Source organism: Saimiri boliviensis, chromosome 17 (assembly GCF_048565385.1).
Source record: "Saimiri boliviensis isolate mSaiBol1 chromosome 17, mSaiBol1.pri, whole genome shotgun sequence".
Lineage (NCBI taxonomy): Eukaryota > Metazoa > Chordata > Mammalia > Primates > Cebidae > Saimiri > Saimiri boliviensis.
The window spans coordinates 45,151,042-45,164,385 of NC_133465.1; the positions used below are offsets into that span (position 1 = coordinate 45,151,042).

The 13,344-nt window shown below is 44.2% G+C and overlaps 1 protein-coding gene across 4 annotated transcripts in view; it reads left to right on the plus strand.

Moving 5' to 3' along the window:
- The window catches only part of CDK12 (cyclin dependent kinase 12), an 82,077-nt gene that overhangs the window by 27,427 nt on the left and 41,306 nt on the right, over positions 1–13,344 (plus strand). For 3 of the 4 annotated variants that reach the window (XM_039476817.2, XM_039476819.2, XM_039476818.2), the window contains exons 3-5: positions 5,967–6,143; positions 7,875–8,014; positions 11,813–11,983. In XM_039476817.2, the coding sequence (XP_039332751.2) occupies positions 5,967–6,143; positions 7,875–8,014; positions 11,813–11,983 (488 nt within the window). The remainder of the gene's footprint in view (positions 1–5,966; positions 6,144–7,874; positions 8,015–11,812; positions 11,984–13,344) is intronic. The other variant, XM_074388694.1, reaches the window with a different exon arrangement.

Sequence of the window (13,344 nt, forward strand, 5' to 3'; positions counted from 1 at the left end):
GACGGGGTTTCACCGTGTTGACCAGGATGGTCTCGATCTCTCGACCTCGTGATCTACCCGCCTCGGCCTCCCAAAGTGCTGGGATTACAGGCTTGAGCCACCGCGGCCGGCCTTTTTTTTTTTTTTTTTTTTGAGGCAGAGCCTTGCTCTGTCACTTAGGCTGGAGTGTAGTGGGGTGATCATGGCTGTAATCCTTGACCCCCGGCCCCTCCCCCAAAGCGATTTTCCCGCTTCAGCCTCCTTAGTAGCTGGGACCAGAAGTGTACCACCCAGATAACTTTGTTTATTTTTTTAGAGTTAAGGTCTCACTATATTTCCCAGGCTGATCTTGAACTTCTGGGCTCATGCAGTCTTCCTGCCTTGGCTCCCAAAGTAGTGGGATTACAGGCATAAGCCACCATGCTTAGCCTGATTTTTCTTGTTTTTCTAGTGAAGCCAAACCAAGAAGAAATCTATTTTGAATAATGAGGAATTGAGATTTCTGAAGAATATTTGGGCCGGGCATGGTGGCTTATGCTTGTAATCTCAGCACTTTGGGAGGCCAAGGCAGGTGGATCACGAGGTCAAGAGTTTGAGACCTTCCTGGCTAATATGGTGAAACCCTGTAGGATAATTGCTTGAGGAGGAGGTTGCAGCGAGCCGAGATCCTGCCACTGCACTCCAGCGTAGCAACAGAGTGGCAAATCCGTCTCAAAAACAAAACAGGAATATTTGGACAGTGGTTGAGAAATTATAAGTTTTCTTTCCCTGAATATCTTAAAAAATGGGAATAATTTTAAAAATCTGCATTGCATTGTGACTCAGAGTTTTCTGGTAATAGGCTTTGTTCCTAGGATGGAAAAATCTGAGTGCAGATTATCTTGTATGTTTGTCTCTCCTAGTATTTTCACAGAAAGTTTCAGATGATCATTTCACACTCCATTGATTACTCTGGTTCTGGTTGATATGGTACAGACAAACCTACATTGTATTTTTCTGTTGGATTTACAAGGGATTAAAATGATAATAATTGGCAGGAGTCAATAGCTCTTGAGATTTATATTCTTATAATTTGACTAAGTGACATTCTTTTATGGAAAATATTTAAAATTTCACATAAAGAGGGCAGCAGTATTCTTTAAAAAGATACAAGAGATAGATCTTTGTGGTTATAGGAAGTATTCATGCAAAGCACCAGTTTTTTCGTTTATAACTAACTGTCATAAAAATGGAGACGATCCCTTGTGGTTAAGGTTCTCAGATCTTTTTCAGCCTTCCGATTGTGAAGGAATAGAAAAGACCCATTCTGTCCTGATTTTATTTGTAGGCATGTGTTAGTCTGTTGTACTATAGATGTCTTATTTTTTATGAGGATGTGAACATTTTTTTTTTTTTTTTTTTTTTTGAGACAGAGTTTCGCTCTTGTTACCCAGGCTGGAGTGCAATGGCGCGATCTCAGCTCACCGCAACCTCCGCCTCCTGGGTTCAGGCAATTCTCCTGCCTCAGCCTCCTTTTTTTTTTTTTTTGAGACGGAGTTTCGCTCTTGTTACCCAGGCTGGAGTGCAATGGCACGATCTCGACTCACCGCAGCCTCCGCCTCCTGCGTTCAGGCAATTCTCCTGTCTCAGCCTCCTGAGTAGCTGGGATTACAGGCACGCACCACCATGCCCAGCTAACTTTTTTTGTATTTTTAGTAGAGACGGGGTTTCACCATGTTGACCAGGATGGTCTCGATCTCTTGACCTTGTGATCCACCCGCCTTGGCCTCCCAAAGTGCTGGGATTACAGGCTTGAGCTACCGCACCCTGCTGTGAACAGTTTTTTTTGTACTGTAAATGTCTTTTATGAGGATGTGCACAATTTGTTGTAGATGTCTTATCTTTTATGAGGATGTGCACAATTTTTCTTTTTTTTTTTTTTTGAGACGGAGTTTCGCTCTTGTTACCCAGGCTGGAGTGCAATGGCGCGATCTCGGCGCACCGCAACCTCCGCCTCCTGGGTTCAGGCAATTCTCCTGCCTCAGCCTCCTGAGTAGCTGGGATTATAGGCACGCGCCACCATGCCCAGCTAATTTTTTGTATTTTTAGTAGAGACGGGGTTTCACCATGTTGACCAGGTTGGTCTTGATCTCTCGACCTTGTGATCCACCCGCCTCGGCCTCCCAAAGTGCTGGGATTACAGGCTTGAGCCACCGCGCCCGGCAATTTTTCTTTTTTTTTGAGACAAAGTCTCACTCTGTCACCCAGGCTGGAGTGCAGTGGCATGATCTCAGTTTACTGTAATCTCTGCCTCCCCAGTTCAAGCAAAGCTTATGTCTCTTGAGTAGCTGGAACTACAGGCACATGCTGTCACACCCAGCTAATTTCTTTTGTTATTCTTTTTGTTTACTTTTTTTGGAGACGGAGTGTTGCTCTGTCGCCTGGGCTGGAGTGCAATGGCACGATCTTAGCTCACTGCAACCTTCACCTCCCGGGTTCACGCAGTTCTCCTGCCTCAGTCTCCCAAGTAGCTGGGATTATAAGTGCCCACCACCACAACCTGCTGATTTTTTTGTATTTGTAGTAGAGACAGGTCTTGAACTCCTGACCTTGTGATCTGCCTGCCTCAGCCTCTCAAAGTGCTGGGTTTACAGGCATGAGCCACTGTGCCTGACCTAATTTTTGTGTTTTTAATAGAGACAAAGTTTCACCATGTTGGCCAGGTTGTTCTTGAACTCCTGGGATCAAGTGATCCGTCTGCCTTGGCCTCCCAAAGTGTTGAGATTACAGATGTGAGCCACCATGCCCCAGGCTCATGGCACAACATTTGTCTATTACCTATTAATAAACTTAGATGAAATCCCGAATCTGGGCCATGTGTGGTAGGAGAGGATCTTTTGGGGAGGTTCAGGAGTTCGTGATCAGCCTGGGCAATATGAGAAGACCTTGTCTCTACAAAAAAATTTTTAAAATTAGTTGGGTATGGTGGTGTTTGCTGTGGTCCCAGCTTAGGAGGCAAAGGTGGAAGCATTGCTTGAGCCCAGGAGATTGAGACTGCAGTGAGCGATGAATGCATCATTGCATTCCAGCCTCTGCAACAAAGTGAGTCCCTCTCTGGAAAAAAAAAAAAAAAAAGGATCTGAACACTTACTTTTCTGTTCTATTCCTGGAAAGCTGTCTTTTTTCCTTACTGACTATTGTAGTTTGCTGATTATTATGAGAGGCCTCTGCCACTAGGTGCCTTAGTTCTGAAATAGTTGCTTGGACCCTTTCTCCTTAGATTTTAGTTTGATGATTATCTATTTTGGCTGGTCAGAGAGATTAGCCTTCTGCTTTGAAATGAACAGAATAGGCCGGGCGCGGTGGCTCAAGCCTGTAATCTCAGCACTTTGGGAGGCCGAGGCGGGTGGATCACGAGGTCGAGAGATCGAGACCAACCTGGTCAACATGGTGAAACCCCGTCTCTACTAAAAATACAAAAAATTAGCTGGGCATGGTGGCGTGTGCCTGTGATCCCAGCTACTCAGGAGGCTGAGGCAGGAGAATTGCCTGAACCCGGGAGGCGGAAGTTGCGGTGAGCCGAGATCGCGCCATTGCACTCCAGCCTGGGTAACAAGAGCGAGACTCCATCTCAAAAAAAAAAAAAAAAAAAAAAAAAGGAAAGAAATGAACAGAATAATTCAGTATATTTTTTATTAGTTTTGACTTACAACGTAACTATACTTCTATATATTTTTGTAAATATCTTCTACAGTTTACTATATTTCTTACGGGCAAGACATTGTGAAATACTGTTTCCTTTTTCTTTAGCAATAGGGTAGTATTAAATTGTTGAGCTCTTGTTACTTAAATCTTTGTTAAAATGTAGAGTAAGTTCTATGAACTCAGAGTTGCAGGGATACTTTGTGAATTTAAGGTGATTACTTCTTGCATTTCATTTCTAGTTTTAAAATTTTAAGTTTTTGGGACAGAGTCTCCCTTCGTTGCCTGGGGTGGAGTTCAGTGGTGTGGTGATGGTTCACTATAGCTTTGACTTCCTGGGCTCAAATGATCCTCCCATCTGAAGACTGCCTGTTCCCATCTGCCTAGCTAATTTTCTTTGAGAAGAGAGGTTTTTGTTTGTTATTTTTTGTTTTTGTTTATTTTTAAACAGAGTTTTGTTCTTGTTGCCCAGGATGGAGTGCAATGGCAGGATCTTGGCTCACAGTAACCTCCACCTCCTGGGTTCAAGCAATTCTCGTGCCTCAGCCTCCCGAGTAGTTGGGATTACAGGCATGCATCATTAAGCCTGGCAAATTTTTGTGTTATTAGTAGATACAGGGTTTCTCCGTGTTGGTTAGGCTGGTCTCCAACTCTGGTCCTCAGGTGATGTGTCCACCTTGGCCTCCCAAAGTGCTGGGATTACAGGCGTGAATTACCGTGCCCTGCCTGAGACAGAGTTTTGATGTCACCAAGGCTGGAGTACAGTGAGGCAATCTTGTCTCACTGCAACCTCTGCCTCCCAGGCTCAAGCAGTTCTCCTGCCTCAGCTTCCCAAGTAGCTGGGATTACAGGCACATGCCACCACACCTGGTTAATCTTTGTATTTTTAGTAGAGACAGGGTTTCACCATGCTGGGCAGGCTGGTCTTGAGTTCCTGATCTCAAGTGATCTGCCCATCCCAGCCTCCCAAAGTGCTGGGATTACAGGTGTGAGCCACTGCACCCATCTTTTTTTGTTTTTTTTTTTTGAGACAGAGTGTTGCTCTTGTTACCCAGGCTGGAGTGCAATGGCATGATCTCAGCTCACCGCAACCTCCGCCTCCTGGGTTCAAGCAATTCTCCTGCCTCAGCTTCCTGAGTAGCTGGGACTACAGGCACACGCCACCATGCCCAGCTAATTTTTTGTATTTTTAGTAGAGACGGGATTTCACCACGTTGACCAGGATGGTCTCGATCTCTCGACCTCGTGATCCACCCGCCTCGGCCTCCCAAAGTGCTGGGATTACAGGCTTGAGCCACTGTGCCCGGCCTGCACCCATCTTAAGTTCTAATTTTTTTCTATTTTATTGAGACAGTCTCACATTGTCACCCGGGCTGAAGTGCAATGGTGCAGTCTCGACTCACGGTAACCTCCACCTCCTGGGTTCAAGTGATTCTCTTGCCTCATTGAAGGCATCTGCCACCACACCCGGCTAATTTATATATATATATATTTTTTTTTTTCTTTTTTTTTTTTGATTTTTAAATATTTTTAATAGAGGTAGGGTTTCACTATGTTGGCCAGGTTGGTCTTGAACTCCTGACCTCATGATCTGCCCACCTCGGCCTCCCCAAGTGCTGGGATTACAGGGGTGAGCCACCATGCCCAGGTGAATTTTATTTCATCTCATTGAAAATCCAAATACAATTTTAGGAAGGATATACTAAGAGTTTGATAATTCAAGAAGGAGATGTTAAGAAAAAAAAAGAGAAAAAGTTTGATAAAGGGAACTGCGAGTAATATCACAAATTTTTTATTGTTTCTTTAGTATGCAATAGATTTCTTTTTATAAAATTTAATTATCTTGGCCAGGCATGGTGACTCATGCCTGTAATCATAGCACTTTGGGAGGCTGAGGTGGAGGAGCATTTGAGGCTAGGAGTTCAAGACCAGCCTGGCCAACATGGCGAAACCCCATCTCTACTAAAAATACAAAAATTAGGTGGGTGCGGTGGCATGCACCTGTAATCTCAGCTACTGGGGAACTTAGGCAGGAGAATCACTTGAACCTGGGAGGCAGGTTGCAGTTGGCCGAGATTGTGCCACTGCACTCTAGCCTGGGCGACAGCGTGATACTCCATCTCAAGAAAAATGTAAGTATTTTTAGTTGTGATAAATTATATTTTCTTATGTTATATTACAGGTTTTTTCCTTAAAAATGAAACCTTTCTAACCTCTTAGTGATTCATTGTGATCTTTGAAAATTTTTATTTGCGTATCTTGGAAGTAATTGTAATTTTTGTCATCTCTTCGCCTTTATTGTTTAGTCCAAAAGAAACTCTTCCTTCAAAACCTGTGAAGAAAGAGAAGGAACAGAGGACACGTCACTTACTCACAGACCTTCCTCTCCCTCCAGAGCTCCCTGGTGGAGATCTGTCTCCCCCAGACTCCCCAGAACCAAAGGCAATCACACCACCTCAGCAACCATATAAAAAGAGACCAAAGTGAGTTTTTGGACGAGTCTATCTTTCATGATAGTTTTCTTCCTTCCTTTTGAACTAAATCTCTCATGTGTCTTCTGTAACCCACACCAGTAAGATCATAGAAATTTGGTCCTAAAGTATACTTTTTATTTTATTTTAATGGAAGAAAGCCTTCCTTGGAGACCTGGCCATTCATCTGTGCCCTCAGATACCCAGCTGTGTTTTTAGAATGACAGTAAATTCCCAAATCCAGATATACTATGAACATTTATCTCATATCTTTTTTTTTTTTTTTTTTTTGAGATGGAGTTTCGCTCTTCTTACCCAGGCTGGAGTGCAATGGCGCGATCTTGGCTCACCGCACCCTCCGCCTCCTGGGTTCAGGCAATTCTCCTGCCTCAGCCTCCTGAGTAGCTGGGATTACAGGCACACGCCACCATGCCCAGCTAATGTTTTGTATTTTTAGTAGAGATGGGGTTTCACCATGTTGACCAGGATGGTCTCGATCTCTTGACCTCGTGATCCACCCGCCTCGGCCTCCCAAAGTGCTGGATTACAGGCATGAGCCACTGTGCCCGGCTTCATATCTTTTTTATTCATAATATTTAGACTAAGGAAGAATAAAAGCTTTTAAAATTCAGGATGTGTCAGTCATATACACATTAATGAAAAATTAATAGATGTGGGATTTTTTTCCCCTGAAAACATATAAATTGCCATGCCATAAATATAGTATAATCTGGGTCTAATCTGATTGTTAGCATTTCTCTGTTAATAATAAAAAGTTACTTATTGAGCACATATTATTGCTATAGTTTTTTTCTTTGTTTTTATTGCCATAGTTTTATATTTTATTTTCATAGTCGCCTTAGCATGTAGCAATTAATTCCCGCCCCCCTCTTTTTTTTTTTTTGAGAAGGAGTTTTGTTCTTATTGCCCAGGCTGGAGTGCAGTGACGTGGTCTCGGCTCACCGAAACCTCTGCCTCCTGGGTTCAAGCCTCAGCCTCCTTAGTAACTGAGATCACAGGCGTGCACCACCATGTCTGGTTAATTTTTTATTTTCAGTCGAGAGAGATTTTTCTAGATTGGTCAGGCTGGTCTGGAACTCCTGACCTCAAGTTATCTGCGCACCTTGGCCTCCCAAAGTGTTGGATTATAGGCATGAGCCACTGTGCCCTGCAAATTCCCATTTTATAATTGAAGCCATACCTGAGAGAGGTCAGAAAGCAAACAGCAAATTTATTATTTCATATTACGTCTTCCTAAGGCTCCAACCCTGTGGCTTAGCCACTGTGGGAGACTGTTTTCGTTTGTTTTTTTTTTTTTTGAGATGCAGTCTCTGTTGCCCATGCTGGAGTACAGTGGTATGATATTGGCTCATTGCCTCCACCTCCTGGGTTGAAACGATTTTCTTGCCTCAGTCTCCTGAGTAGCTGGGATTATAAGTGCACACCACCATGCTTGGTTAATTTTTGAATTTTTATTAGAGACAGGATTTCACCATGTTGGTGAGATTGGTCTCAAACTCCTGACCTCGTGATTCACCCACCCCGGCCTTCCAAAGTACTGGGATGACAGACGTGAGCCACCACGCTTGACCTGTATTTGTATTTTATGTCGTGTCTTTATATATTTCTGCTTTTTTAGTAAAATGTATAAAAGATACAGGAGTTAGTGAAATTATCATAAAAGAATTATTTCTTTTTTGACTAAATTTCATTTTCTTCTTTTTTGTTGTTTTTACGTTTTAGAATTTGTTGTCCTCGTTATGGAGAAAGAAGACAAACAGAAAGCGACTGGGGGAAACGCTGTGTGGACAAGTTTGACATTATTGGAATTATTGGAGAAGGAACCTATGGTCAAGTATATAAAGCCAAGGACAAAGACACAGGTAAATATTGCCACAAAATTTTAGGTGTCAGAATGTTAACAATTTAGCAATACTAATATCTTAAGTGGATTTAGCAAAAGTAAATTCTGAGGTTTTTTTTGTTTTTGTTTTTGTTTTTGTTATTTTGAGACAGAGTCTTGCTCTGTCATCCAGGTTGGAGTACAGTGGTGTGATCTCGGCTCACTGCAACCTCCACCTCCTGGGTTCAAGCAATTCTCCTGCCTCCACCTCCTGGGTAGCTAGAATTACAGGCATATGCCACCACACGTAGCTAATTATTTTATTTTTAGTAGAGATGGGATTTCACCATGTTGGTCAGGCTGGTCTTGAACTCCTGACCTTGTGATCTGCCCACCTTGGCCTCCCAAAGCGCTGGTATAACAGGCGTGAGCCACAGTGCCTGGCTTTTTTTCATTTTTATTTTTTTGAGATGGAGTCTCACTCTTTTTTTTTTTTTTTATTTTTTATTTTTTTTTTGAGACGGAGTTTCGCTCTTGTTACCCAGGCTGGAGTGCAATGGCGCGATCTCGGCTCACCGCAACCTCCGCCTCCTGGGCTCAGGCAATTCTCCTGTCTCAGCCTCCTAAGTAGCTGGGATTACAGGCACGTGCCACCATGCCCAGCTAATTTTTTGCACCTTTAGTAGAGACGGGGTTTCACCATGTTGACCAGGATGGTCTCGATCTCTCGACCTCGTGATCCACCCGCCTCGGCCTCCCAAAGTGCTGGGATTACAGGCTTGAGCCACCGCGCCCGGCGAGTCTCACTCTTTTATCCAGTCTGGAGTGCAGTGGCTCAATCTCTGCTCATTGCAGGCCCTTCCTCCCGGGTTCAAGTGATGCTCCTGCCTCAGTCTCCCGAATATTTGGTATTACAGGCATGCGCCACCACGCCCAGCTAATTTCTGTATTTGTAGTAGAGATGGGGTTTCACCATATTTGCCAGGCTGGTCTCTAACTCCAGGCTTGTCTCGAACTCCTGACCTCAAATGATCCGCTTGCCTTGGCGTCCCAAAGTACTAGGATTACAGGTGTAAGCTGCCACACCAGGCCAATTTTTTCTTGAGATGAAGTTTGGCTTTTTTAAATTTTTAGACAGAGTCTTGCTCTGTCAGCCAGGCTGGAGTACAGTGGCACAGTTTCAGCTTACTGCAACCTCCGTCTCCCAGGCTCTAGCAATTCTCCTGCCTCAGCCTCCCAAGTAGCTAGCATTACAGGTGTATGCCACCACGTCTGGCTAATATTTGTATTTTTAGTAGAGATGGGGTTTTAACCATGTTGGCCAGGCTGGTCTCCAACTCCTGACCTCAGGTAATCCACCCACCTTGGCCTCTCAAAGTGCTGGGATTAAAGGTGTGAGCCATCGTGCCCGGCTGGAGTTTGGCTTTTGTTGCCCAGGCTGGAGTGCAATGGTGAGATTTTGGCTCACTGCACCCTCCGACTCCTGGGTTCAAGCAATTCTCCTGCCTCAGCCTCCCAAGTAGCTGGGATTATAGCCATGCGCTAGCACGCCCGGCTAATTTTTCTTTATTTTAGTAGAGACAGGGTTTCTCCATGTTGGCCAGGCTGGTCTTAAATTCCCGACCTCAGGTGATCCGCCTGCCTTGGCTTCCCAAAGTCCTGGGATTACAGGTGCGAACCACTGCACCTGGCCCCAGCCAAATTTTTAGTTTTAATTTGGTCTCCAAAAGTTATTAAGTAGATGAAAGTTTTCCAAAAGAAAACCATAACTTTTTTTTTTTTTTTTTTGAAATGGAGTCTTGCTCTGTAGCTTAGGCTGGGGTGCAGTGGTATAATCTCAGCTCTGCCTCCTGGGTTTAAGCAATTCTCCTGCCTCAGCCTCTTGAGTAGCTGGGATTACAGGTGCACACCACCATGCCTGGCTAATTTTTGTATTTGTAGTAGAGACAGGGTTTCACCATGTTGGTCAGACTGGTCTTGAACTCCTGACCTTGTGATCTGCCTGCCTCGGCCTCCCAAAGCGCTGGGATTACAGGCATGAGCCACTGTGCCTGGCCAAGAACACTGTAACTTTTAAAACTCTCTCGCCGGATACAGTGGCCTGTAATCCCCTCACTTTGGGAGGCCAAGGCAGGCAGATCGCGAGGTCAGGAGATCAACATCATCCTGGCTAACACGATGAAACCCCGTTTCTACTAAAAATACAAAAAATTAGCTGGGCTATAGTCTCAGCTACCGGGAGGCTGAGGCAGCAGAATCACTTGGACCTGGGAGGCAGAGGTTGCAGTGAGCTGAGATTGGGCCATTGCATTCTGGCCTGGGTGACAGAGCAAGACTCTGTCTGTCTCAAAAGAAAAACAACAACTATATGGTTCATCCAAAATATTTCATAGCTTCCTGGGAATTTTAAGGGAGGGTAAAAATAAAATTTGTAGATTGCTATTTGCTTTGTAAGGAGGAAATCCTCGAAGGTAACATTGAAGTATTTGTGTTACTGCTATATTTTAATAACAGGCCTGCTGGGCTCAGTGGTTTACACCTATAATCCCAGCATTTGGGGAGGCTGAGGTAGGTGGATCACCTGAGGTTGGGAGTTTGAGAACAGCTGACAAATATAGAGAAACCCCATCTCTAAAATAAATAAATAAATAAATAAAATAAAAATAAAAAATTAGCTATTCTACAAAAATACAAAATTAGGCCAGGGTAGAGTGGCTCATGTCTGTAATCCCAGCACTTTGGGAGGCTTAGGTGGGTGGATCACCTGAGGTTGGGAGTTCGAGACCAGCCTGACGAATATGGACAAATGCTGTCTCTAAAAAATAAATAAAAATTAGCTGCGCGTGGTAGTGTGCACCTGTAATTCCAGCTACTTGGGACTCTGAGGCAGGAGAATCTCTTGAACCCAGGAGGCGGAGGAAGAGTCCATCTCAAAAAAATAAAAATAAGGCCGGGTGTGGTAGCTCATGCCTGTAATCCCAGCACTTTGGGAGGCTGAGGCAGGTGGATCACAAGGTCAGGAGTTCACAACCAGCCTGACCAAGATGCTGAAACCCCATCTTTACTAAAACTATAAAAATTAGCTGTGAGCGGTGGCGGGCGCCTGTAATCCCAGCTACTTGGGAGCCTGAGGCAGGAGAATTGCTTGAACCTGGGCGGTAGAGGTTGCAGTGAGCCAAGATAGTGCCACTGCACGCCAGCCTAGGCCACAGAGCAAGACTCTGTCTCAAATAAATAAATAAAATAATAATAATAATAAATAAAAATAACTGAAAGACCTCCCTGAATATTGAATTAAAAGTTATTTCCATGTCTTGAGAAAAAAATAAAGACGAGAAAGGGAATATAGAGTTTTTTTGTTGTTGTTGTTTTTGTTTTGTTTTGGTTTTTTGTTTTTGTTTTTGAGAAGGAGTCTCACTTTGTTGCCCAGGGTAGAATGCCATGGCTGGATCTTGGCTCGCCACAGCCTCCGCCTCCCCGGTTCAGGCGATTCTTTTTTTCTTAGCCTCCAGAGTAGCTGGGATTACAGGCATCCAACACCACGCACGGCTAATTTTTGTATTTTAGTAGAGACGTGGTTTTACTACATTGGCTAGGCTGGTCTCCATCTCCTGACCTTAGATGAGCCACTTGCCTTGGCCTCCCAAAGTGCTGGGATTACAGGTGTGAGCCACTGCACCCGGCCTAGAGTTTACTTTTTAAAGGTGTAAAAGTATCTTATATGTAAGCATTAAAGTAGGCATTAAGTTTGTCTTCTAGAGCAAGGGCATATATTGCTAGTTCACAATAGCGGCCAAAAATGCTCATTGATAATAAAAGTTTACATTTGTTTTGGCAGGAGAACTAGTGGCTCTGAAGAAGGTGAGATTAGACAATGAGAAAGAGGGCTTCCCAATCACAGCCATTCGTGAAATCAAAATCCTTCGTCAGTTAATTCACCGAAGTGTTGTTAACATGAAGGAAATTGTCACAGATAAACAAGATGCACTGGATTTCAAGAAGGACAAAGGTACTAGCAAAGACATACATTTTTACCAGGAAGACTGTTCCTATCCTTGCCTTTTTTTTTGAGACAGAGTCTCGCTCTGTCGCCTAAGCTGGAGTGCAGTGGCACAGTCGTGGCTCACTGCAACCTCTGCCTTCCATGTTCAAGCAATTCTCCTGCCTTAGCCTCCTGAGTAGCTGGGATTACAGGCATGTGCTACCACATTCAGCTAATGTTTTTGTAGTTTTAGTGGAGATGGCATTTCACCATGTTGGTCAGGCTGGTCTGGAACTCCTGACTTGGTGATGATCCTCCTGCCTCAGCCTCCGAAAGTTTTTTTCTTTCTTATTTGTCTCTTCATTTTGAGACAGAGTCTTGCACTGTCACCCAGGCTGGAGTGCAGTCGTTGATGTCAGCTCACTGCAACTTCTCCCTCCCAGGTTTAAGTGATTTTCGTGCCTCAGCCCTCCAAGTAGCTGCAATTGCAGGCGTGTGCCATCATGCCTGGCTAATTTTTGTATATGTAGTAGAGTGGGGGTTTTGCCATGTTAGCCAGGCTGGTCTCAAACTCCTGACCTAAAGTGATCCTCCCGCCTCAGCACCCCGAAGTGCTGGGATTACAAGTGTGAGCCACCATGCCTGGCCTCATTTTTTTTTTTTTTTTTTTTTTTGAGACGGAGTTTCCCTCTTGTTACCCAGGCTGGAGTGCAATGGCGCGATCTCGGCTCATCGCAACCTCCGCCTCCTGGGTTCAGGCAATTCTCCTGCCTCAGCCTCCTGAGTAGCTGGGATTACAGGCACGCGCCACCATGCCCAGCTAATTTTTTGTATTTTTAGTAGAGACGGGGTTTCACCATGTTGACCAGGATGGTCTCGATGTCTTGACCTCGTGATCCGCCCGCCTCGGCCTCCCAAAGTGCTGGGATTACAGGCTTGAGCCACCGCGCCCGGCCTATTTTTTTTTTTTTTTAATTATAAAATAATAAGTCCATGAACGGATATGATACATGCATGCCTTTCATGGAAAAATTGAAAATATAAAAGAAGAAGAAAAAGAAGATGGTAGTAATTTCTCTGTCACTTCTTCCCAGTATACTACCATCCATGGAAAACCACTAAAGTATTAATATTAACATTTTGGAATATTTGCTTTTAGTCCTTTTTTTTTTTTTTTTTTTTGAGACAGAGTTCTCACTGTCTCACCCAGGCTGGAGTACAATGGCTCAGTCTCAGCTCACTGCAGCCTCCCACTCCCAGGTTCAAGTGATACTCCTGCCTTGGCCTCCCAGGTAGCTGGGATTACAGGCACATGTGACCATGCCTGGCTAAATTTTGTAATTTTAGTAGAAATCCCTCTCTAGTAAAAATGTGAAAATTTGCTGGGC